General features: G+C 42.7%; 1 protein-coding gene across 2 annotated transcripts; it reads right to left on the minus strand.

The window, feature by feature from the left end:
• Nucleotides 1-25,980, minus strand: tmtc4 (transmembrane O-mannosyltransferase targeting cadherins 4). Of its 2 annotated transcripts, XM_061724662.1 has the most exons (18): nt 25,945-25,980; nt 25,728-25,806; nt 24,827-25,258; nt 24,296-24,411; nt 20,370-20,586; nt 14,546-14,633; nt 13,556-13,656; nt 12,534-12,626; nt 12,212-12,373; nt 9,848-10,225; nt 9,090-9,221; nt 7,798-7,877; nt 7,624-7,731; nt 7,413-7,554; nt 6,592-6,706; nt 3,221-3,333; nt 1,641-1,710; nt 1-1,033 (listed from the first exon to the last, which is right to left on the minus strand). In XM_061724662.1, exons 3-18 carry the CDS (start codon nt 24,986-24,988, stop codon nt 885-887), a joined length of 2,226 nt encoding a protein of 741 aa, XP_061580646.1. In that variant the 5' UTR covers nt 24,989-25,258; nt 25,728-25,806; nt 25,945-25,980; the 3' UTR covers nt 1-884. The 2 variants fall into 2 exon arrangements, with proteins under 2 accessions (XP_061580646.1, XP_061580647.1); XM_061724663.1 differs by having other exon boundaries at nt 24,827-25,255; nt 25,728-25,967.
• Between the last annotated feature and the right edge of the window lie 1,400 nt (nt 25,981-27,380).

The raw sequence follows: 27,380 nt of genomic DNA on the forward strand, positions 1-27,380 counted from the left end.
GCACAGATCACGGTCTTTATTTCCACATTTCTCAGAACAAGTCAAATAATACAAAATGGAACGATGGACAGTGTGTTTTAGGGGTCCCGGTGGGGGTGGGGGGTTCTGGTGGGGGGGGTCCAGCAGATCCAGGTGGGGGTGGTTCCAGCAGATCCAGCAGTCCAGGCAGGAGTGTAGCACCTATAATGTAATATTTCCTGAAAATGTAATAAAACCCAATAATGTAATAACTTCACCAATAATGTAATAAAATATCCTGACTGATATTGTAACAACATTTTTACCGATAATGTAATACATTATTACGTTATTTGGGAATTTATTACATGGAACTCAAAGTCTGCAATTTAACCCAATAGTCATTCTGGTGTTTCAAATCCAGTGTATAAAACATTCTTAGATACTTAAAAAACACAAAATGTAGAACTCTGGACTGAAAATGAACATATATATTACATTATCTGTAAAGTATTACATTATCAGTTTTGGAAGAGAAAAAAAAGACCCACCTGAAAATGTAATAAATTCCCAATAACGTAATAAGGTATTACATTATCGGTTCAAATGTTATTACAATATCAGTCAGGATATTTTATTACATTATTGGTGAAGTGGATTTTATTACATTTTCGATTGAGTTAAGTGAAAATGTTATTACATTTTCAGGTGTTATTACATTATAGGAGCTACAGGGGTCCTGTAGGGGTGGGGGGTTCTGGTGGGGGGGTCCAGCAGATCCAGTGGTCCAGGTAGCAGTCTCGTGGGGGGGGGGGGGTAGTTCCTCAGGGCCCGCCCCGGCCCCGCTGGTCCAGTTTGCGGCGCAGCATGTTGTAGTTGTCCCGGGTCCCGGGGGCCCGCGGGTCCAGGGGGGGCCCGGGGGCCCCTCAGGGCCCCCCCCGGCCCCGCTGGTCCAGTTTGCGGCGCAGCATGTTGTAGTTGTCGCGGGTCCCGGGGGCCCGCGGGTCCAGACGCAGCGCCAGCTCGTAGTGATGCTGAGCCGCCTCCAGCTTCCCCCAGCGGTGGTACAGGACGGCTGTGGAGGGAGGGGGTAATAGCAATGTACTGCTTTTTCATATCAGCAATAACACCAATGAACTGCTGTGTCGTTACAGTAAGTGAGGTTTATTTGAACTTTTTAACAGTTCAATCAAGACCCTGAATTTTGTGAATGGCAACTCCTCCTTGGCGATATGTACGGAAGCGTATTGCATTCACTTGAGACATTTTTTTTTTTCTGAATTAACGAGAAAATTATCTCAGAATTCCGAGAAAGATTTTAATAAAAAAAAAATCTGTTCTGTTTTTCTGAATTAACTAGTTAATTATCTCAGAATTTTGAGAAAAGTTTTAATGAAAAAAAATAATTCTGCACCGTTTTTCTGAATTAACGAGATAATTGTCTCAGAAAGGTTTTAATGAAAGCACTTTCTACTCGACACCGAATCCTGCGCACGTACTAAAAATGTTGCTATGGTTAAATGGTTAAAAAAAGAAAGAAAATGGGGGAGAGGGGTGGATTTGTATGTAGCGCTGGTGCTCCTAGTTAAAAAACTATGTCGCACGGCCTCCAGAAAAGTTGCAAAATGTGACGAATTGGTTGCAGTCTGGAGCCCTGCATCAACAGAACTCTGGGGCCTTACCTAAGTTGCCGTGGCAACCAGCAGCATCAGGGTTGATCCGAAGGGCCTGGAGGAAGAAACCCTCCGACTCCTGAGAGGAGAGAGAAACAGCAGCTTCAACACGAGCCGCGCTTGGCCAATAAAGTTGCTTTCGTCGACTAAAATCATGACTAAATATCGTCGTCAATGAACCTTTATCACCCGAGGAAAACGAGACGCAACGAAAATGCTGGTCATGTGACGATAACGATAATATAATATATAATGCAATATCATAGAGGAATAAAAACCAGACTAAAATGTAGATTACAAAATAAAAACTGCTAAAATGTGTCGAAATGTTCCACCAAAGATCCTTAATGTCCATGTTTTCAGTAGTTTCTCTGGTTTAATGTCCATGTTTTCAGTAGTTTCTCTGGTTTAATGTCCATGTTTTCAGTAGTTTCTCTGGTTTAATGTCCATGTTTTCAGTAGTTTCTCTGGTTTAATGTCCATGTTTTCAGTAGTTTCTCTGGTTTAATGTCCATGTTTTCAGTAGTTTCTGGTTTAATGTCCATGTTTTCAGTAGTTTCTCTGGTTTAATGTCCATGTTTTCAGTAGTTTCTGGTTTAATGTCCATGTTTTCAGTAGTTTCTGGTTTAATGTCCATGTTTTCAGTAGTTTCTGGTTTAATGTCCATGTTTTCAGTAGTTTCTGGTTTAATGTCCATGTTTTCAGTAGTTTCTCTGGTTTAATGTCCATGTTTTCAGTAGTTTCTGGTTTAATGTCCATGTTTTCAGTAGTTTCTGGTTTAATGTCCATGTTTTCAGTAGTTTCTCTGGTTTAATGTCCATGTTTTCAGTAGTTTTTCTGGTTTAATGTCCATGTTTTCAGTAGTTTCTCTGGTTTAATGTCCATGTTTTCAGTAGTTTCTCTGGTTTAATGTCCATGTTTTCAGTAGTTTCTCTGGTTTAATGTCCATGTTTTCAGTAGTTTCTCTGGTTTAATGTCCATGTTTTCAGTAGTTTCTCTGGTTTAATGTCCATGTTTTCAGTAGTTTCTCTGGTTTAATGTCCATGTTTTCAGTAGTTTCTCTGGTTTAATGTCCATGTTTTCAGTAGTTTCTCTGGTTTAATGTCCATGTTTTCAGTAGTTTCTCTGGTTTAATGTCCATGTTTTCAGTAGTTTCTCTGGTTTAATGTCCATGTTTTCAGTAGTTTCTCTGGTTTAATGTCCATGTTTTCAGTAGTTTCTCTGGTTTAATGTCCATGTTTTCAGTAGTTTCTCTGGTTTAATGTCCATGTTTTCAGTAGTTTCTCTGGTTTAATGTCCATGTTTTCAGTAGTTTCTCTGGTTTAGTTCTGGTGACGTCACGTCCTCAATCCCAGTCGCCACAAAATCACAGGAAAAATAAATATGTTGTAAACTCAAATTAGAGTCTTCTGTATCTGGAATGAATGTATTCTTGAGTCTATAAGGTAACAATAATATAATAATAAGATAACCTTGTTTGAATTGTAAAATGGGTTTGGATCAATGCAATCTTTGACTAAAACTAAACTAAAATGGACCATTCTGACTAAAATAAGACTAAAAAGCTCAGCCTTTTATCCGGTTCTGACCTGGTACTTCTGCAGCTTCCCCAGCACGTTGGCCAGGGAGAACATGATGGTGTGGTCGTTGGGCAGAAGCTTCAGAGCCTCGCGGCCGATCAGCTCCGCCTGGGCCAGGTTACCTGGAACACAAATGTCACATTAATAGTGATGCACCGAAATGAAAATTTGTGGCCGAAACCGAAAATAATAATAAACACTTGACCGAATACCGAACAATTCCGAACATGGTTCTTCAGCAGTTTTTCATTTATTTTGCCAATTTTTTCAACATTGCATAAATCAAATAAATTTGATTTAGGCTTTTCAAAGAAAAAAATCTTTTTCAAAATTACAAGGTAGAAAATATTTATTGAACATAAAAAAATGAATTTTTTTTAATTTCCAGCATTATGTTGTTTTGGTTTCACCTCCTGGTGAATGTTGGTAAAATTCTTATGGGGTTAGTTTTTGGTTGGCCAAAGATTTATGTTTGTGGTGCAACAGTTACGGGACGGAGCGGCCAGTCTATTTCTTTATTTTACAACGCCGTTATTAATTGTTCGGTTTTTTTCCCACTTATTCCACCGAACACCGAAAGTGTTTTTTCACCATTTTCAGCCGAACAATTTCGGTTACCGAACAATCGGTGCATCACTACACATTAATACTAATTATACCGAGGTCTGTGTGAATACTCCATTCTGATTGGCTGGCAGGTGTCTGTTAAAAGTGATAACCTACACCTAGAAAACAAGTTCGGTCAACTGCCAGGTGGTAACCACGGCAACGGCACCACGGCAACGGAGATTCAGAGAAGAAGAGCCGGCTACCGCAGGACGGACACATGAGGGATTTTGTAATTTCTTTTACTTTTGATAGCCTAATATTTGTAGCTTAATTAAACATTTGTTTATTTATTTAAACCATATGTTAATCAGGTTTGTAAAATAGCATTTTTCCATCTCCGTAATATTGCAAAAATTAGGAAAATCCTCTCGCAGAGTGATGCAGAAAAACTAGTTCATGCGTTTGTATCTTCTAGACTGGATTACTGTAATGTGTTCTTAGCAAGTAATTTGCTGAATCGGATCCAGCTGATCCAGAATGCAGCAGCACGAGTACTGACAGGAATCAGCAGGAGAGACCTCGTCTCTCCAGTGTTAGCGTCGCTACATTGGCTACCCGTAAAATTCAGAATCCAATTAAAAATTTTATTACTTGCATATAAAGCCCAAAACGGCTTAGCTCCTCATTATTTACAAGACCTGATAGTGCCTTATGTTCCTGGCAGAGCTCTCTGCTCTCAGAGTGCAGGTTTACTCGTAGTTCCTAGAGTATCTAAATGTAGATTTGGAGGGCGGGCGTTTTGCTATCAGGCACCATTACTATGGAACCAACTTCCAATCTGGGTTAAGGAGGCTGACACCACCTCCACCTTTAAAACTAAACTTAAAACATTTCTGTTTAGTAAAACATATGGACTTTGCAGGGTTTGCCTCCGCGAAGTTGGGCATTATCCCAAACATGATGCCCCAGAATCCCCCAGAAGTTTATGTGTGAACAACATTTCTGCAGCCGGAGACGTCTGAACCCGGACGGTTTGAACGGAGGAAACAGAGAAGGAGAGAGTCTCTTTTTCTCGGACGGAGAAAACGGAGAAGGAGAGAGTCTCTTGTTCATTTGTCAGTCAGAGTTTCTGCTCTTCACACTCGGACGGACGGTTTAGTCTCCTAATGACGGCTGAACACGAGCTCCACCGACTTATTGATCTCTGTCACAGAGAAGAAGGAAGGAGGGAGAGACGGAGGAGAGGGGGGGGGGGGAGGATGGGAGGGGGAGGGAGGGAGAGGGAGAGAGAGAGAGAGAGAGAGAGAGAGACAGAGAGAGAGAGAGAGAGAGAGAGAGAGAGAGAGAGAGAGAGAGAGAGAGAGAGAGAGAGAGAGAGAGAGAGAGAGAGAGAGAGAGAGTGTTGCGGTTCAGGGTGAAACTCCCAACGATGGTTGGATTCCTGACGACATCAACTCTTCCTGCCGAGGCTTCATTCACCAAAAGTGAATGGAGGAGAAGCATCTTTGGATGTTATTGTAATCAAACCATAAAATATGGTCCAAATTATAGTTTTTTTTTTTAAACAATTTAGTTTTTGTCAGTGGTGCATTGTTGTAATTTATTAGTTTTTGCTCCTTTGTTATTGTAATTATTGTTACCATGCCTAGTCTTCTTCAGTAACCCCCATAAGGAGCATCATTGATGAGGTGATCAGTGACGTAGGAGGATGTTACATCACAGATGTTGAGATTCTGCAGCTGATGTCACATCTATGATGTCATCAGCTCCGCCCCCAGCGGGCGGGGCTCCTGGAATCAGAGACTCCACCCCCTGGGAGGTAAGGTAACAATAATAGAATAATAATAAGATAACCTTGTTTGAATTGTAAAAGGGATTTGGATCAATACAATCTTTGACTAAAACTAGACTAAAATGGACAATTCTGACTAAAATAAGACTAAAATGCTCAGACTTTTAGTCGACTGAAACTTGACACGACTAAAAGGAGAATGAACGTGACTGAAACTAATAAAAACTAGGACTGTCAGTTTAGCGTGTTAATTAGATTAATTAATTACACTGCTAATTAAAGCGTTATGAAAATTAATAATTAATTATGAGAGTCAAAATGCGCGAGTATTTTAAATTTGGCCCATTAAGGGAGCCGTAGGCCACGACTTCCCTCCTGCTAGTCATGCTAGTCATAACAAACCTGGACGATTCAGCAAATCTTTGCTGGGCCTTTGAACGGCAAGTTTATGTATAAAAAGAAAGAAGACGTGACTATCAACAAGAACGCGGTGATTTGTACATTTAGTAGAAAATAATTTTCCTATCACCGGAGCTGCTCCAGTCTGAATTATCATTTAAACACTAAACAAGTTCCACTGTAAACGTTACAGGTACTAGAACTTGAACCGCTGTATTGAGTCAGCTTTAGTTTTAATTTTGAATTGAGAGTCTGCTTAAGTGCCTATTTGAGACTTATTTTATTTCTGAATTTTATTTATTTAACTGTATTTGTATTGCATTTTTGAATAATGCACTTGGTCTAATTGGTTTGCTGATGTGCTTGACCTTTTTCTTTTCAATTTCATTTATGAAACAAACTTCCCCAATAAAAATGTGGATTTCAAATCTTCTCTTCTTAGTGTTTTCAATTGATTAGTCATGAACTGCAATTTTGCAATGTCCTAGAATTCTAATTCTTTATTTGGGGACCTTTAGCAGATATGAGATTAAAATGCGATTAATTAGATTAATTAATTATAAGTCCTGTAATTAATTAGACACATTTTATTTTAATCGCCTGACAGCACTAATAATAATAAATATAATAAACTTGTCACCCGTGTTGTCCAGCAGGATCACCATGTTGTTCCAGGCCAGACTGTGTTCCGGCTTCAGCACCGTGGCGTTTCTCCAGGCGTTCAGCGCGTCCACGTGCCGGTTCTGGTCGGCGTACTGAAACAAACACACACAGGTGGGTCGGACGGGGGTTCCCAACCAGAGCTGGGCAGTAACGAGTTACATTTACTGGAGTAAGTTTTGGGAAATGTTGTACTTTTAGGAGTAGTTTTGAATCACTAAACTTTGTACTTTTACTTGAGTAGATTTGTGAAGAAGAAACTGTTCCTCTTACTCCTCTACATTAGGCTACGTTGAGCTGTTACTTTTCTTTTATCCCTTTTATCCACGTACGCGTCAATCTCATGACATCACTGGGTGATTCTTTGGGGAAAATGTTAGTTTTTACATGTTTTGTCACATTTACACAGACTCAAACACACACAGAGTTTCTATGAGTTCATGTTTGTTCTAGTTCTGCTGGTTTTTTTATTCTGTTCTTATTTTATTTATTTTATTATTTATTCAAGTACTTGAATTTACTTTAAGATTATTTTAATTTAAGCAATTTTAAATGTTTTATTAATTTTAATTTATTTGATTATTTTATTGATTTAATTTGCCTGAAGATGATTATTTTGTACTTTTGTCTGTTTGAATGGTTGTGTTAAAAAAATAAATCAGACATTACTCAACAGTTACTCAGTACTATTATTCTGAAGTAACAGTACTTTTAAGTGGGGAGACCTCCCATGATGCACCGGGGCGGGTCGGACGGGTGTTCCCTACGTGGGGAGAACTCCCATGATGCACCGGGACTCACCAGCCGGCCCAGGTTGTAGTAGCAGTCCGGGTACTTCCTCCGGAAGCGGATGGCGTTCCAGTAGCTCCGCTCCGCCGCCGCGAACTTCCTCAGGCTGTTCTGGACGATGCCCAGGTTCATCCACGCCGCCGCAAAGTCCGGCCTGCAGAGAAACACAGATCCTCAACCGCTGGTGGTCGTATCTGGATCAGTACTGGGGGGAAACACGTACTGGATGGAGACGGCTTTGGCCAGCAGCTCCTCGGCCTCCAGCAGCTCGTCCTTCTCCTTCAGGATGTTCCCCAGGTTGTTCATGGCGTGGACGTAGGTGGGGTGGAGTCTGAGGGCCGAAACATGAGTCAGCGTTGGTCAAGCCCGTCGTTGGACAGCTGGGGGGGAAACGTACCTGACGGCCTCCCGGTAGTATCGGACCGAGGCGCTGGCGTTCCCTCTGTCGGCCAGGTTCTTCCCCACGTTGTAGTGCACCTGGGGAGAGAGGGGGGTCGGTTACACCCAACCGGGGCCAAAGAGGGCCAACGGAGGCCAACGAGGGCCAACCGTGACCAACCAGGACCAATGGAGACCAACGGAGATCAACGGAGACCAACAGAGACCAACGGGGGCCAATGGAGATCAATGGAGACCAATGGAGACCAACGGGGGCCAACAGGGGCCAACGGAGGCCAACGGAGATCAACGGAGATCAACGGAGACCAACGGAGACCAACGGAGACCAACGGGGGCCAACGGAGACCAACGGAGACCAACGGAGACCAACGGGGGCCAACAGGGGCCAACGAAGGCCAACGGAGATCAACGGAGATCAACGGAGACCAACGGAGACCAACGGAGACCAACGGGGGCCAACGGAGACCAACGGAGACCAACGGAGACCAACGGGGGCCAACAGGGGCCAACGAAGGCCAACGGCGATCAACGGAGATCAACGGAGACCAACGGGGGCCAACGAGGACCAACGGAGACCAATGGAGACCAACGGAGACCAACAGGGGCCAACAGGGGCCAACGGAAGCCAACGGAGATCAACGGAGATCAACGGAGACCAACGGAGACCGACGGAGACCAACTGCAGACAACGGAGGCCAACGGAGACCAACGGGGGCCAACGGAGACCAACGGAGACCAACGGAGACCAACGGAGACCAACGGGGGCCAACGGAGACCAACGGAGACCAACGGAGACCAACGGAGACCAACGGAGACCAACGGAGACCAACGGAGACCAACGGGGGCCAACGGAGACCAACGGAGACCAACGGAGACCAACGGAGACCAACGGGGGCCAACGGAGACCAACGGAGACCAATTAATATCTGACTTCTTGGTTTCTTGGTAAGCTTTTGTCTTTGTTGGTTTTTGGTTTCATAAACCCGGGTATCGAGTTGGTGTGAAAATAATCCTTTCCTATTGTAATTAGTAGTCGACACTGTGGTAAATTATTTTGATATTGTAGTTTTTTCCGTGTTACTACCAGGTATAATTCTATACTTTATTGTTATTCTGTATGCTTTTATTATGTATATAATTGTGTCCTGTGTGAGGAGCCCAGGAAGAACAGCCATTACTCCCATGACGGAGTGATGGCTAATGGGGATCCTATGAAAATGAACAAATAAGCAAATAAAAGGGGGCCAAGTGGGGCCAACGGAGGTCTCCTACCACGGTAACGCGCCTCACCTTGGCGTTGAGCGGGCAGACGGCCAGCGCGCTGGTGAACAGGCTCTGCTCCGACCTCCACTGGTGGCTCCGCAGGGCGCAGCGGGCCACGAAGGTGCAGAGCAGCATCAGGACGCCGGCGCGCAGGAAACCCTGGAAGAGAAGCAGAGCGGGTCAATCCTGGGCCCTGGACGACGACGGAGACACCTAGTGGAGGACTGAAGGAATGCTGCTCTTCTGTTTTCAACATGGAAGGTTTTACAATCCAAAACTCCATTATATCAGTATCAGTTAAGACACAATCTAGAGTCATCTGCATACACCGCTAGACGGGCAGCAAAGGGCCAGGCAGGAGAAAAATAAATATAATATTTTAGAGGAGGAAGATTTTTTTTTCATTATGCACTTTGAGAAAAAAGTCGAAATGTCGAGAAAAAAGTCAAAATGTCGAGAAAAGTCAAAATTTCATGAATAAAGGTGAAATGTCAAGAAAAAAGTCAAAATGTCGAGAATAAAGTCGAAATGTCGAGAAAAAAGTCAAAATTTCATGAATAAAGTTACATTTATTTGACTTTATTCACGAAATTTGCTTTAAGATAATGATTTACATGTAGGGTAAAGTTTAATGTAGGTTTGTCGTGTTATTTTGTTTTCTTTCTTTCTGTCTTGTTTCTAACTATGTTTTAAATGTATTGTTTTAATGTGGACCCCAGTAAGACTAGCTGTGTTTAAGGGCGTAGCTAATGGGGATCCTCACAAATAAACAGAACCAAACCTACCCTCCGCTCTGGCCAGCGGCGGCAGCAGCTCCCCAGCGCCGCCGCCAGCAGCAGGCAGTATCCGGCCGACGGCAGGTACAGCACCCGCTCGGCCACCACGAAGCCCACCCTGAAGAACAGGTTGCAGGCGGGCAGGAACGGCACCACCAGCAGCACCAGGCCCAGGCCCAGGGCCCTCCTCCGGGGGGGGTCCGGGGCCCACAGGGCCCCCCCCACCAGACCCAGCAGCACCGACCACAGCAGCAGCACAAACACCAGCCTCCAGTCGGCCGGGGAGCGGATCAGCGGCACGCAGCCCATGGACCAGTCGAAGCAAAGCCACCAGGGACACAGCAGCAGCCCGGCGTTCAGGGAGTAGTAGTAGTGGTAGTTCACCATCTGGCCACCGGGGGGCAGAAGAGAGAGAAACACTTAAGTCCAGTCCCAATCCCCCCCTAGTCCTACTTTTTAACACTACCCCTAAATTTTGCACGTTCCCGTGAGGGTAGTGGTGTCCCAATTCCTCTTTTCACCTAGTGGTAGTGGGGAAAACAAGTGTAGGGGGCATCAATCTGGCCCTTCAGAGTGAGGGATTTCAGAAGCACCCTAGCTGAACTAGGGCCAGAAAAAGTTCCCAGAATGCTTTTCGTCGTCATTTGGGGACTGAATAAAAAAAAAAACACATGGCGGACATTTCCTATTTTTTATAAAATAAATCAATATTTTGAGTTTGTTTCTGCATAAAAATGCGTTCTGATTACATTTCTAGCAAGAAATATATATTTTACTTTCAGAATATTCACTCAGTGAATGTACATAATCACTCGTTTTTCCGTTGTTGCGAAGTCTTTTTCAAACCTCGCCAGAATAAAGGCTGATTTATGGTTCCGCGTTACACCAACCTAGAGCCTACGGCATAGGTTACGCGGCGACGCGCGCTGTACGCCGTACCCTACGCCGTAGGCTCTGCATCAATTTAACGCAGAACCATAAATCAGCTCCCGAGCCGGCAGGCGGCCGTTCTCATCCCGAAATTTTCGGAGCAAATTTCTTAACAGGCGTAGCTACAACTGTTAGATTTCATCTATTAAACCAACATTTATCTTCCTAAATGATTTATTTCAGCCAGCGGTAATTCTCCACAGAGCTGCAGGTTTCTCCCCGGGACGACGGTGCAGGTTGACCCGGCGATCACGTCTGTACTCCGGCTGCTGCTGCTCCGGACCCGCGGCTCTTCTCATCCCAAAAACATCGGATCAAATTTCTTAACAGGCGTTATTTGGATAAACTGGGCCCAGGTTGGGGATTTTACAAGTTACTTTTACGCCTGAAAAAATATTAAAACTTAATAAAAGTGGCATATTAACAGCCAGAGCGTTTGCTTGGAGATTTGCGAGGCCCTGTGCGAAATGGCTGGGGGGGCCTCGCGCGTGAGCGTAGCGAGCGTGCGCGAAATCTTTGGGTTTTTCAGGTCGGATCAGGTGTCTATATGCGCAATTTTAACTCTCCAATGATCAAAATACTGGATACCTTCCCCTGCCTCATCATCATCTCTTGCCTCGACGCGGGGCCCCACGGCTGCTTGAGACCCGGGCGGATCAGTGATTTTTCTAACAAATTTATCAAACAAGCCTTTCAGAGAGGCATTAAACTCTTCCATTTTCTTTAGTTTTTTTCTTTTTTCATCCCCTGATGGAAATTTCCTGATTCTGTCTCGTTCTCTGGACATTGTGTGACAGTTTGTTCCAACTCCCCCGTCTGGATCAGAGCAGCTTGTGCCTGCGCTTGGTCTGATCAGTTGTATTGAACAACAGACACATATATTTATTGATATCCACAGACTAGTACACATTTAGGTCTGTAATGGAACGTGTCTGTTGATATTTAAGGGAAAAAAAGATTTAAAAAAAAACAGCCCATAGCGCGAGGCCCCGTGCGGTCGCACGGTTCGTACACCCCTTGCGGCGGCCCTGTTAACAGCGCTACAGCTGAAATTAAAACAGCTTTTATCTCTGGGCTTCCTGATATGGTGTGACGTATGTGCAAACGTAACTACGCAGTCGCTTACGTACCCGAACGTAAACCACGCAGTGACGTAGCAAGCAAAATTTAGGGGTTGTGCTGAAAAGTAGGAGTAGTGGGAGTATTGGGACAGGGCTCTGGGAAGATTACAAGGGCCCTAAAATCTGTGGCTTCTTTTTTTAGGGGTAGTGGTAGAAAGTAGGGGGTGTATTGGGATTGGCCCTTACACTCAGGACGACTGATACGTACTTCGCGGAGGCAAACTGTCCTCCGCTTCACGTCGGACGGTTCACGTCCCTGTGTCGTCCATATATTTATGTTAATGTACACCTGGTCGGGCGTTATCCCTTACTTCCTACTCACCCTGATGAGGATGTTCTCCTGGAAGGAGGCGGGGTTGTCCACCTGGGTGAAGGCCGGCGGGCCGGTTCCCATGATCCTCCAGCGGGCGGAGAGCATGGCCAGCCCCCCCAGAGCCAGCAGGGCCATGCGGGTCAGGAACCCGCCCCGCAGCATCTCCCTGGGCTGTAGGGGAAACAGCAGCACTCGTCACTGAAGGGAAACAGCAGCACTCGTCACTGAGGATCAGGGATCCATGAGGGAGTCGAGAGGCGCCGGAGAGACGTGATGCGGCGCTAATCGTACAGACGAGGACGTCATGGCTGACAGGGACGTAAAGACTCACGTCGAGCGGCGTCTTCCTGAGGAGCAGCCTGCGGCCGAGCTGCAGCACGTCAACGTTACGGATCAGGAGGACGTCGAAGGCGGCGTTCACACCCTGCAGGACGAGAGGAGACGCTGTTTACACGCTAATGTAGGTCAGCAGCGTCTGACGGGGTCATGTATATGTTCATAACCCCCCTGTAGCTCCTATAGTGGAATAATGTCCTGAAAATGTAATAACGCCTGAAAATGTAATGAAATTTGCACTTAAATCAATCGAAAATGTAATAAAATCCAATATGTAATAAAATATCCTGACTGATATTGTAATAACATTTTTACCGATAATGTAATACCTTATTACATTATTGGGAATTTATTAAATTTTTTGGTGGGTCTTTTTTTTTCCAAAACTGATAATGTAATACTTGACAAATAATATATGTATGATATATTACAATATATATAATATATATAACTATATATATATATATATATATATATATATATATATATATATATATATATATATATATTTATTATAAATATTATATATACAATATATATTACAATATATATTACATATATATTATATAACTTATAATATATATGTTCATTTTCAGTCCAGAGTTCTACATTTTGTGTTTTAAGTATCTAAGAATGTTTTATACGCTGGATTTGAAACACCAGAATGAATATTGGGTTAAATTGCAGACTTTGAGTTCCATGTAATAAATTCCCAATAACGAAATACGGTATTACATTATCGGTAAAAATGTTATTACAATATCCGTCAGGATATTTTATTACATTATTGGTGAAGTTATTACATTATTGGGTTTTATTACATTTTCGATTGAGTTAAGAGCAAATTTTATTCCATTTTCAGGCGTTATTCCATTTTCAGGCGTTATTCCATGATAGGGTTCCACCCCCCCTCGTACCAGGACGGTGATATAATCTTATGTATATGTTCATAACCCCCCCCTCGTACCAGGACGGTGATATAATCTTATGTATATGTTCATAACCCCCCCCTCGTACCAGGACGGTGATGCCCTGCTCCTTGCAGAGCATCGCTGCAGCCGTCAGGGCCAGGCTGAGCAGAACCCAGGACACGGAGAAGCTGCCGTCCTGGTCACCGCCTGGAGAGAGACATGAAGCAGAGCAGGTCCGTGGTGAAAACGCTGCAATCACCCACGTATATACTGTAACTCTAATCTGTTGTAAACCATATAATGACATCTCATCTGTTTATAATATATATTATCACTCATTCATGTCTGACCTGCACCTCATAACAACCTGCACTGCACAAGCACTTCTGGTTAGATGCTAACTGCATTCTGTTGCCTTGTACCTTAACATGTGCAATGATAATAAAGTTGAATCTAATCCAATCTAATCTAAAAAACGATCGATTTTCTGATTCTAAATCGATTCTCATATTAATTCCTGAAAAATCGATTCGTATGTCTAAAGGTAGATTTTTTTTCATCATTACATTACAACTTTTTTTAAATTATTTATTTATTATTATTTTTAATTATTATTATATTATAATTATTATTTATTTTTATTAGTATTATTTATTATAATTATTTTTTTTTTTATTTTATTTTTTTTTTCTTCTTATTTTTTTTTCTTATTATTAACTTTTGGTATTTTATTATTAATTAATTGCCCAAAAAAGGAATGTTTTATTGGACACAATTAAACAAGTTTGGTAACTGAGCAGCTATGACTGGTTTGTTTCTGGTCTCGGTCTGAACCGGTCTTGGTCTGGATACTCTCTGGTCCTGGTCTCGGTCTTGATACTCTCTGGTCCTGGTCTCGGTCTTGATACTCTCTGGTCCTGGTCTGGGTTTAGAGGTCTGGACTACAGGTCTAGCTGGTACCAGCAGGGTCTGGGTCTGAAAAGGTCTTGGTCCTGGTCCTGGTCCTGGTCTGGGTTTAGAGGTCTGGACTGCAGGTCTAGCTGGTACCAGCAGGTCCGAGTCGTGCTCGGGGCAGGAACCGGTAGTTGATACGTACCTTTGTTAAAAGCTCTGCAGTAAGTGAGGAAGGAGAGCTGGAAGAAGAGAGCGCAGAGCAGGTCGGCTCGGCCCACGACGCCCGCAACCTGGAGGAGACGGGGGAGAGGGAGGAGATAAACATTAAAACCACCTTCGTCACCTTCACCTAGGGATGGGAATCGAGAACCGGTTCTTGTTGAGAACCGGTTCTCAGTGTTTCAATTCCTTGGAATCGTTTGCCTTTTTTGCAAACGATTCCCTTATCGATTCCAGTGGGCGCGAATGACGTCACCACGCACGTTGCGTAGTTACATAAACACTCGAAAGATTTGTGCGCACGATTTCGCGCAACGTGCGAAAACGTGCGCTTTTTGGGCCATCCGGAACGCATTGGGAGAACTTTGGGGCCTCACCACTCGCACACCGTTACTCGAAAAATTCTGAACCGATTTAGAAAGTTGTAGGGCCTGAATTTAAGTACAGTCCTGTGAATTTTCAAAGCGATCGCACAAATAGTTTTCGGACGAAGTGCAAAAACATTTCCAAATTTCCAAACTAATGCGGAGATTTTCCCATGTATGTGTGTGGCGCGGAATGTCACAAAAGCCTACTGTGGATGGGAGAAGGTAAAAAAAAAAGCCAAAATTCACCTTTTTTCTGAGTCACCTAACTCTCTCATACCTGCACGTAGAAAAGTGATTTAAACTTCAAAACAGAGGAAAACTTCTCTTCTCTCCAAAACACCAAAGTTTTTTTTCCTAAGATGTACACTTTTAAAATAGTGTGGGAAACGATAAAAAATAACCCAAATTTGTATTTCTAACTCGAGCGTAAAAAGGAGACAAATAATTTTTGGTCAGAATGTAGATATAGGTGTTGGGATTCATAAAATGTCACTTTGACAGAGGGGGGGGGGTGCACAAAATTTAAACGGGGGGTCCGAGAGCGGCGCCAATACCTGTCTCAGTCTCCATTGACTAATGTAATCTAACGTTTACTTCAAAAGAATCTCACTCTGTCTTCGCACTGAGCTTACTCAATCATTTTAAGGAATATCTGAATAAAATTAAGATTGTCAGAATCTGCCGGGTTCTGTGTCTCTCACAATGTTTTGGTTTTTCTGCTACGAGCTACGGTTTGATCACAAATCGGAGTGATTTGAGACCTTGTCAGAAGCCAAACTATGGGTTTTTCTCACAGCCAAACTGGAAGGTTCTGAAGTGGAGGTTCTTGTTGCCCGTAGCAACCAGAAGTCACTGCTGACTCATTCAGCCAGAACTGGTCACATGACTCAGTCAATAAAGACTTCATATACTTTAACCAGAGACGTTCTATAAACTCTACCCCCCACTACGGTTGTGTTTCCTGTATCTGTGTTACGTGGGTTTCCCCACTGCCACGCCCCTTTAGGAGACTAACAGTAGGTCCTGAGTCTATTGAGTCCTATGGGAAAAGTGAACGTGAGCACAGATTATTACCAATTCTTTCGCCCCATAGTAACCTAAGTACATATGGGACCCATTTTTCAAAAGCCACAAACCTTCTGAACATTCTGACACCAAAATGGCAATTTTAGGTTTACCTACCAACTATACATATAAATACACATACACAGCTAATACCAAACATAATACCAGGGATTCAATTGCCCCTAAATCGTTATTATATACCATCATGTCTATACATATCCAGAGTATTGTTTTTAAATTATTTTTTGAATTTGCGCGTATTTTTACTTTCTTTGATCTTGTCAGGTAACTTATTCCTCAGCTTCACCCCATGGACAGATACACACATGCTTTGTTGATGCTAATCGACCTGTTTGTTCTTCTTTTTTCCAAATGAGATAAAAATCTATCGATAAAATCTTATCAATTTCCATCCCTCCCTTCACCACTTTCTGCTCTGCGCTGAGACGGACGTGGCTGACGGAGGAAGCAGGAACTCATTACTCATTATCGGTCGGCGGCGGCGCCAGAGTCGGCGGCAGCGCTGCGTACAGTGTGAGTACAGGGTACAGTACGGTGTCCTGGGGGGGTCCTGGGGGGCTGCTTTGATACGAGCGGCGGGCCTAAACCAGCAGCCAGCAGCCCCCTCCCAGGTCCCAGCATGATTAAAGACAGGGAGACGGGGCACCGCTGCCCTCCAGCCAGGCACTAGTGCTGGAACACGGATGTTGGCGGGTCCACCAGCATCCCGGCTCAGATAACGGCCCCTCAGCCCGAGCTCCCAGCTGAGACACAGCTTTTGTTCTGGCCATGGAGTCACTAGTTTAACATGTCAAATCAGTCGGGACGCCGTGTATTGTTGCAGAGAAACAACGCTGTGAAGAAAACTTTATCTGCAGCCAGAAAACACAGGAATAAATTATCCTGGATGTGTTACTGACGAGCTGCCGGACTCTCTGATAGTTAAAGAGTCGCTGGTGGGAAGCAGGGGATCTATTAAATCTATCCATCTATCCATCTATCTATTGTCATATACAGTCATATAATTCATGCAACAGATCAAAAAACAGTTTTAATAACACTAATTGGACCGGATTGAATCTTGATAATCGATTCTGAATCTTAAGAATCAGAATCGGAATCGAATCGATTCTTGACATCTGAATGGATCCCCAGCCCTAGTGGTCTGCCATCCCATAACGTTCCAACAAGAAGACACGTTTAGATTAGGGCTGTCAGTTTAGCGCGTTAATTAGATTAATTATTTAAACTGCTAATTAACGTGTTATGAAAATTAATGCAATTAATTATGAGTGTCAAGGGGCGGTGACATCCACTGCTAAACCAGGAAGCAAGAACACACGGAGGCCTCACGTCAAGCACTGGAAATCTGCAACAAAAACCACAAACGAAACACAAAACCGACACGGAGCCGACCAAAACACGAGCAGCGATCGACCCAAATATGGAGATCCGATCACAGTCTGAGCTAAGCTATCGCTACCGCTACCTAACCCCCAAAACTGCAGAGCAAGCATGCAGGTGAACAAGCCAGTGTGTCTGTCTATGTGTGTGTGTGTGCGTGTATGTATATGATTATTTGTGTGTGTATGTACACGTCTGTGTGGCTATGTGTGTATGTGTGTGTGTGTGTGTGTGTGTGTGTGTGTGTGTGTGTGTGTGTGTGTGTGTGTGTGTGATAAACCAAACAAAGCTCCACCTGAAGTATATCTATAGGAGGGGGAGACCAGAGACCAGAGGCCGACGAGGAAGAACCCGGAACCCAGGCCACCGGCAACCCCACAGAGGGGAGAGGTAGGAGTAGGTAGGAGGAGGGAGGCAACCCACCACCAGCGAGGCCGAGGGGCACGACACGGGAAGAAGCAGCCACGGACCACGACCCCGGCCACCTGGTCCGGGCCGGACACGTGGCCAGGAGGCCCTCACCCTCCAGGCCAACGACCCCCACCCGGCGAGGGTGGGGGTATGAAACACACTTCACCAATAAAAATGTGGATTTCAAATCTTCTCTTCTTAGTGTTTTCAATTGATTAGTCATCACTGCAATTTTGTAATGTCCTAGAATTATAATTCTTTATTTGGGGACCTTTAGCAGATATGAGATTAAAATGCGATTAATTAATTATAAATCCTGTAATTAATTAGATTTTTTACTAGAATATTTTTTAATCGCCTGACAGCACTGGTTTAGATTGAATGTGAGTTATGGTTTCATTCAGATCTCCAGCAGCCTCGTCTCTCTGGACGTCATGAACTCGCTGACTCGTCCAGGAGTTTTAATTAAACTAAAATGAGGACGTTTGCAGTTGAACCGTAAAAAAACGGCACCTTTGAAAGCGTACAGACATCCTGGCTCTTTTCTGGAGGATAATTACAGCTGAACACGGTGGCGTCGTCGTTAGAGGCCGATCCTGCGTCTGTCTGCTCCTCAAGGTTGACAATTCTGACCGGCTCTGATTTGAGTCTAAAATTAGTCAAACTGGAGCCGTAACTAGGCAACAACAACCGTGGCGACTGTGAGAAGAGGAAGGGTTTGTTTCTGCATCAGTCACACTAAAGTGTTGAGGAGAAGGTGGCTGGACTTTTACACGTGTCAGGACAAACTTCCTGCACACTGCAAAAACTCAAAATCTTACCAGGAATATTTGTCTTATCTCTAGTTAAAATGTCTCATTTTTAGTCAAAAAATCTCATTACACTTAAAACAAGAGTCATTACCAGAAAAAGTACTTGTTATTTGACAATTTTCACCTGTTTCAAGTAACTTTTCACTTGAAATAAGTAGGAAAATCTGCCAGTGGAACAAGATTTATCTTCTCATTACAAGCAAAAAATCTTGTTCCACTGACAGATTTTTCTACTTATTTTAAGTGAAAATCTACTTGAAACAGGTGAAAATTGTTGTTTTTTCCAGTGATGACTCTTGTTTTAAGTGTAATGAGATTTTTTTTTACTAAAAATGAGACATTTTAACTAGAAATAAGACAAATATTCTTGTTAAGATTTTGAGTTTTTGCAGTGTAGACCTGAGGTCTGTTCCAACTGTCAGCTCCTTTAAATCAGGATAAAAACATTACTGGTTCATTAAATACTTACCTGCTGGATCTACTGCCCTTATTTTTTAACAACTTGTGCTTTTTATTATTTTACTTTATTTGTTATTTAAGCGTACTGTTAAATTAAATACTTTTTGAAAACCGCGCAAAGTTATGGATAAGCCCTGAATGCAGCATTGTGACGTAGAATTGTCAAATTGGTTTAATTCACCGCATGAATTGTTACAGATTACTTTTGTAATCCTGTATTTGACCCGGTCTTTGTACGTTTTGACCGTATAGAAACGTAATTCTTGCCATCGTAAGAATGAGATGAACCTGCTGGATCTACTGCCCTTACTGACTAACAACTGCTGCTTTTTATTATTTTACCTCTTTTCTTATCATTTTATTTCATTTTATTATCATTAGGGCCCGAGCACTGACAGTGCGAAGGCCGTATTGTATCTGGAGGAATTTTCTTTTCTTCTTTCTTTATTTTTCCGACGAAATGAGGGCCTTTTTTTCCCCTAAACGTGCCCCAAAAGTCACCAAATTTTGCACCAAGCCAGGCCTGGTGATAAATGTGATATTTAATAGTTTGCATTAATGGCCGTGGCCTAACGGCTCAACAGCGCCCCCTAGAAAACTTTGTGCCTCAAGCCCCACAATACGGTTTGACGTACATGCACGAAAATCAGTACACACCTGTATCATGTCACAACTTAAAGAAAAGTCTCTTGGAGCCATGGCCCAAACCGAACAGGATGTCGGCCATTTTGAATTAATCGTGTAATTTTGGCGAAATTTATGCCAGCATTCCTTCGGCTGTTAATACGGCCCGAACCGTAACGTGCACCCAGGTGTGTTATACATCAAAATGTGCGTCTCCATCCTGCGACGACGCGCATTACTTTTCTCAGTCAAAAGCGTTACCGTGGCGACGCTAGACACCAAAAAGTGTGCCCCCCCTTCATCTGATTGGTCCATATTTGATAGTTCCTACTTTCTGCCATAACTTTTGAATGGTTTCCCATAAAGACATGTGGGTGGTGTCATCGGACTCGGTATTGAGTAATTGAACATAATTGCTGCAAATTAGCCCCGCCCCTTCATCTGATTGGTCAATATCTGATCAGCCATAACTTTTGAATGGTTTGATATAGAGAGTCACATTTGCAGCCGAGGACCCAGTTCTAACTAATATAGAAACATGCAGCATGTGTTTCTTCATTCTAATTCTGATACAAGACTTTAATTTTTTGCGGCTCCAGAAATATTTGTTTTTTGTGTTTTTGGTCCAATATGGATCTAAAACATTTCTCTGGACTCCACTCACGCTCTCTGTGTGGACGGGGTGGGCAGCGAAGAGGACGGCGGCGAGGAAGGAGGTTTTGGGAGCGAGGTTTAACGTCCTCCCCCCCTCGTCGTGGGCCAGACCTCCGATCAGAACAGCAAACACGTCCATCATCAGGGCGGAGATGACGGCGTGGAGGACGATGTTCAGCACGTGGAAGCCCACGGGGTGCAGGCCTCCGGCCACGAGGTAGTTCAGCCTGCAGGGAGACCACATACTGAAACATCAAATACCTGGAATATACAAGTCGTTTTTCCTTTCAATCCAGTGTACAATTTCATCAGAATAAAAAAGGTCCTTGAAACAATTAAATCATCAAAATGTGATGAGAAACTCAGACAAATCCTTCCTTTGATCCGCCTGGAAACAAAATTAAAACTCAATCTTACAACTACGGAAGCTCATTTCCACCAGTAAAAGAAAAAAAACAATATGAAAACTTAGCCTTAAAAATAGAAATATCACAAAATGTCATAATTATGAGCTAAAAAGTCGAAATTATGAGATAGAAAGTCATAATTATGACTTTTTATCTCATAATTTTGACTTTCTATCTCATAATTTCGACTTTCTATTTTATAATTTCGACTTTCTATCTAATTTTTTTGAAAAACCTTATGTCCGTAACTAACACCATGCTAAATATCAAAAACTTGTCACCAAGTGCACGATTTTCATGAATTCCCTCCCAGCTACAGTGGCTGATGTGAAGGACCTTCGTAATTACGCTTGGATATTTGTATTCTTTTAGTTTTTGAACAAGTCACATGACAAACAGGCCATGGACACGCCCACTTGCTTCCTGTAAATTATCATCACATTTCTCCTCTATTACTACTACTACTACTGTCATTTAGCAGACACTTTTATCCAAAGTGACTTAAATCTGAGATGCACACACCATTTTTTCTTAGGGAGCAAGTAGGGTTAAGGCCTTGCTCAGGGGCCCAAGGTGGTTCATCTTGTTGCCATTCCGGGGCTTGAACCTGGATCCAGCCACTAAACTACCACTCCCTATTAGCACACATACTAGCATACATGGACTACGTTTCCAGCATCAATAACCCTTTTCTAACCGGAATATTAGCAATAACCCGGTTACACAACCATGTAAACACCAATAACCCCTTTGAATAACCCGAATTTGCTCATATTCCAGTTTTTAAAAACCCGAATATGACCCCTGGGTTACTCCTTTTAAAACCTGAATATTGGGTCATGTAAACACCAAACGGAATATCCCCATCAAACGGAACATGAATCTGTTTTCTGCACATGCTCTGTTCACAAGGAATCCTGGTCTTTTGAGTCCAGGAAGTTCTTCTAAACACGGAGAAACCAAGACCAGGAGGAGACTAATCACTTCATAAATGTAATGAAGGATATGAACATTTCTGCATTTGTAGACGGTAGAAAGTACCGGGTGTTGGGCCACCGTCCTGTGATTATGAACTTATGTGATGATGAACTCATGTGAAATGTGATTATGTGAACTTCAGGCTTTGACCAACTCAAGGCCCGATTTCGGCCTCCAAATGAAACCAAACTAAAGTTTTACGATACGTGACCACATGGTTTGGGACAAAGGAAAACCCCCGTGGACACGGGGATTTGCATATGTGGCCCTTCAATGATAAGGGACCACGCTCTGATTGGACACGACCCCAAACTGCAGGAGGAGCCGCATCGACTTCCTGGGCCCCACTATTAAAGGGCAAGGCCCCTCCTCTTACTCACTCTCTTCTCTGCTCAAGGACTCAAAACTAAGTCTGATGACACCACCACGACTCTTTATGTCAAACCATTCAAAAGTTATGGCAGAAAGTAGGAACTATCAAATATCGACCAATCAAATGAAAGGGGGGCGCGCTTTTTGGCGTTTAGCATCGCAATGGTAACGCATTAATGCAAACCATGAAATATCAAATTTTTCACCAGGTCTGGCTTGCATGCAAAATTTGGTGACTTTTGGGGCACGTTTAGGGGGAAAAAAGGCCCTCATTTGGTCTGAAAAATAAAAACAAGAACAATTCCTACAGATACATTAATAAAGACTCTCCCCTACAGGTCTGCTGTAGCACCAGGAGGCCAGTCAAGGACCGGCCTCCTCCAGGATAGTTGACCGAAGGAGCATCCGTTTTGCAGCGCCGCACGAGTGACCCACGAGGTTCCGAGCACCAGAAAGCCAAACTAGGGACCCTGCAGGCCTTGACGTGAACGCCTTTGGACAGACCTTAAGCTGAAGGAGGCCCAGCTGCTGAACCCTCGTCCACAGTTACGGATAACAGGAGGGAGTGAGAGCCGCTCTTATGCTGCGTTCCATTTACCTCGGAAATCGGAACTGGGAATGGCGTCACAGCCAAGTTATCAGCGTTCCAGTTACAAAGTCAGAAAACAAGATGGCCACGTCCATGAAAGCTGTTCTAGCGCTTGCCTTGTCCGAATACAAGCAACTTCTGGACAAATATGCAGTCCTTCTGCAACTTTCAAACACGGTGGATGAAGAGGAAACGGAAAGGAGCACAGCTCTCTTCTACTTCCTGTTTACAGCCGTTCCATTTGAAAATTCCGACTCGGAACTCGGAAATTCCGACTTCCGAGGACAAATGGAACGCGGCATTATCCGCTCTTATTAACTGTATAGATAGGGTTGCCATGGCAACACACAAGCATTCTGATAAGTGATGCACAACATTCCTTTAAAAACATACTCTTGAGAGTTATACAAGAGTGGTTTTGTTCCCATTATTCTTGATGGAGAACTGCTGTTGATTTATATTACACTGCTTTTACTAAAGAGAACAGATAAAGGACTGATTTGGTCAAAAACTACAGAAATATATTCTTCATTCTTGAAGAGTTCAGAAGTAAACGCACCTCGTGGTTCATGATTTAAATGTGTTAAATGTAAAATCTAAAAACATGTTCAGCTGCCATTTAAGGAAAAAAAGCAGTTAATATGCCGGATACACTATGGACTCCTGGAAGCATTGGAGGCCGTTGTGTTTGGTGATTCTGTCTGTCGAGGACGTTGAAGATGCTTCATAATTGGATTTATGATAGCAGGATTTCTGCTAATTGGAGTGGGGAGATTCCTGGTCTATCGACAAACGCGTAAGTCGTCGACAGCTGTTCTGGCCCTTTCCGAGCTGCCGGACGTGGCTGAAGGGATTAGCTCTGCGACCAACACTCAGACTTTAACGTTGGGAGAGCAAAACTGCAAGCTGGATGTGATTCTTGAACAGAATCGTAGGCTGGCACCGGTCTTTGAGCTCATTGGCAAGATGGAGAAAACCTTGGAGAAGTTGGAAGCTCGGCTTGGCGGGAATTGATCACAAATTCGTCTGTTTGGAGTCGCCATTGATGAACCAGAGACTAAAGGCAGACAGAAAATTACTGGAATCCTGATAACCACACCCCCCTCATCTTCAATGCCTTCCCTGGCTTTTTCTGATTCTGATTCCGATTCTGATATTTAAAGTACGTGTAAGTGCAGCTTACACGTGTCAGATGTCAAAGTACAGGTTACAATACAATAAAGTTGATAACCACCGTTATGACAATTATATCTGACTGAAGGTTGTGTCGAACCAGATAACAAAATTAAAGAAAGATGATGCCGAACCTCCTTCCTGCTACGCCTGCCAGCGGATCACAGTCCTAAATCCAGCACTGCACGCTCATAAAGTTATAGTTGATCAAACTGTCATGTCAAATATCTCAAAAATCCTTATTTACATGCAAAACTCACAAGTGAGACTTACACTGGGTATTAAGATTCACTTTAGATTTCTGTCACTGCAAAGTTCCTCCAGCTGAAGTGTTGACTTATGTTGTGTTATTGGTATAAAGAAGTTACACCCCGTAGGTGCAGAGTAGATCGGTGTACGGGTCCAAACACTCTTTACCTGAATGTGAGGACGGTGAAGGGCCGGTAGGATTTGTGGCTGGAGTTGCTTCTCAGGTTACTGCCCCAGAAGTCGTTCATCCAGATGTTGTTCAGCGGCGTCGCTGGTCTCAGATCCTGCAGAAAAAACACCAACACTGGTTTTAGCAAGAGTTGTGGAGGATGCAAGTGGATTCAGCACATTAGACATCCTGATTTCCTGAATTAAGCGTTGTTGAGAAGGAAAAGGAACCTTGTTGTTGATAATGTTAGTGTTGTTGAGAAGGAAAAGGAACCTTGTTGTTGATAATGTTAGTGTTGTTCAGAAGGAAAAGGAACCTTGTTGTTGATAATGTTAGTGTTGTTGAGAAGGAAAAGAACCTTGTTGTTGATAATGTTAGTGTTGTTGAGAAGTAAAAGGAACCTTGTTGTTGATAATGTTAGTGTTGTTCAGAAGGAAAAGGAACCTTGTTGTTGATAATGTTAGTGTTGTTGAGAAGGAAAAGGAACCTTGTTGTTGATAATGTTAGTGTTGCTGAGAAGGAAAAGGAACCTTGTTGTTGATAATGGCCTCCGAATCGTCGAACACGAACTCCCCGTCGTAGCTGTTGATGAAACAGAGCAGCGCCAGCAGGGCCACCACGGACCGGGCCTGCAGGGGAGCCAGGTTGGGCAGGGGGATGTGCTGGTCCCAGTAGACCTCCGTCAGAGCCATGACCACCCGCGGGACCTCAGTGGACCTCAGTAGACCTCAGTAGACCTCCGTCAGAGCCATGCTGGACCTCAGTAGACCTCAGTAGACCTCAGTAGACCTCCGTCAGAGCCATGACCACCCGCGGGACCTCAGTAGAGCTCAGTAGACCTCAGTAGACCTCAGTAGACCTCAGTAGACCTCCGTCAGAGCCATAACCACCCGCTGGAGCTCTGCTCATCCTGCAGCGCCGCGTCCTGGAGGGTCGAGCCCTAAATCAGGCCATAGCACCTGCTGGAACGAGTTAAAACCCGAATTCACTGCATTAATAACATGTTTTCTCCAGACTACAGCATTAATAAACTGTTTTCTGCAGACTACAGCATTAATAAAATGTTTTCTGCAGATTCCAGCATTAATAAAATGTTTTTTCTGCAGATTACAGCATTAATAACCTGTTTTTTTCTCCGGATTACAGCATTAATAACCTGTTTTCTCTTTAGATTACAACATTAATAACCTCTTTTCTGCAGACTACAGCATAAAAAAATGTTTTTCTGCAGATTACAGCATTAATATCATTAATAACAGCATTAATAGCATTAATAATAGCATTAATAACCTCTTCACTTTAGCTTCTCCTGCAGCTATCTGGCCTTTCAACTCTTCACTAAATCCCCCCAGAAAAGACAACAACAGTTACGCAGCTGAGTTTAGCAGGCTGAGTTAGAAACAGAATAAAGATGTTTAAACAGTTAATTACCGTTAAATCCAGAGAACCTGATGTTCAGCAGCTAATCCTGCCCAGCTGCAGCAGCTCCTGCTCGCTTCTGTCACAACTTCTATTAGAGGAATACGTACAAAAATAACATACAAAGTATAACTAACGTTTTAACCAGTAAGTGTTAAACGCATTTTGCATTTAGAGAGCATGTTAAATGTTTAAGAGGTTCAAACGGGGAGCATGTGTGTAAACAAACCGACACTTCCGCTCCAGCGTCGCCGTCACGTGATCCGTCTCAGCCAATCACTGACGCTGGTGGACTGTGCGTGATGACGTTGAGGTAGCAGGTAGGCGTGTCTGTGTGTAAAGAATAGAAGGGGGAAAAGGCAAACTGACATATATATATATAAATATATATATATATATATATATATATATATATATATATATATATATATATATATATATATATATATATATATATATATATATATATATATATATATATATATATATATATTTATATATATATATGTATATTCTTTCTTTCTTTCTTTCTTTCTTTCTTTCTTTCTTTCTTTCTTTCTTTCTTTCTTTCTTTCTTTCTCATTTCCGTTTTTACCGCGAGATGACAAATTCTTACCGTGGAGAATTTTTTTGACGGTTTATCGTGAACGGTAAAATATCGCCCATTCCTAATATATATATATATATATATATATATATATATATATATATAGAACCAGTTCAATGAATCAAACATAAAATAATGATGTTCTGAAAGGACAACGTCTCGGCATAATGAATTAAATAAAACAGTCAGAGGTTTAAGATGGGGATCTGGAGTATTTTGATAAACAATATCTGCATAATCAACAAGTGGCAGTATGAGTTGAGAAATGAACCTTTTTCTGACAGGAAGTGAAACAGTTGATTGAACGGTAAAGTGAAGCGAGACAGCCATGTCATGCCACAACTGAGTCTGATATTTTTAATTTTCTTAAAAGAAACAGCAAATCCCTAAGTGGATACTTTGAAAGAGAAGCTTCAACACCCAACCAAATAGAGTTGGAGTTATTTACGACCCAGTCACAAATATACCTCATATGAGCTGATAAGTTCTGGTTAGTCTAGACCAGGGCTCGGCAACCCGCGGTTCTAGAGCCTCTAGAGCCTAGTGGCTCCTGGAGCTTTTTCAAAAATGTTTGACCTTTTTTCTCTTTTTTTCTTCCTTTTTTTTCTTTTTCTCCTTTTTTTCCTCTTTTTTTCTTCCTTTTTCCTTTTTAATCTCGACATTTCAACTTTTTCTCGAGATTTCGACTTTTTTCTCAACATTTCGACTTTTTTCTCGACATTTCGACTTTTTTCTCTACATTTTGACTTTTTTCTCGACATTTCGACTTTTTTCTCGACATTTCGACTTTTTTCTCAACATTTTGACTTTTTTCTCGACATTTCGACTTTTTTCTCGACATTTTGACTTTTTTCTCGACATTTTGACTTTTTTCTCAAGATTGTACTTTAACATTAATCTTGACATTTCAATTTTTTTCTCGAAATTTTGACTTTTTTCTCGACATTGCGACTTTTTTTTCGAAGTGCATAATGAAAAAAAGAAATCTTCCCCCAGTTATAGCTAATATAGAAACATGCAGCATGTGTTGTCTTCATTCTAAGGCTAATACAAGCCTT

Source organism: Cololabis saira, chromosome 6 (genome assembly GCF_033807715.1).
Source record: "Cololabis saira isolate AMF1-May2022 chromosome 6, fColSai1.1, whole genome shotgun sequence".
NCBI classification, from domain to species: domain Eukaryota; kingdom Metazoa; phylum Chordata; class Actinopteri; order Beloniformes; family Belonidae; genus Cololabis; species Cololabis saira.

Coding starts and splice junctions, on each gene's coding strand:
- tmtc4 (XM_061724662.1), bottom strand. CDS start 24,988: ATGGCTCTGACGGAGGTCTACTGGGACCAGCACATCCCCCTGCCCAAC. Junction 10,226..12,211: donor AGGAGAACATCCTCATCAGG/GTGAGTAGGAAG, acceptor CCCGGTGGCCAG/ATGGTGAACTACCACTACTA. Junction 3,334..6,591: donor GATCCTGCTGGACAACACGG/GTGACAAGTTTA, acceptor TTTGTGTTCCAG/GTAACCTGGCCCAGGCGGAG.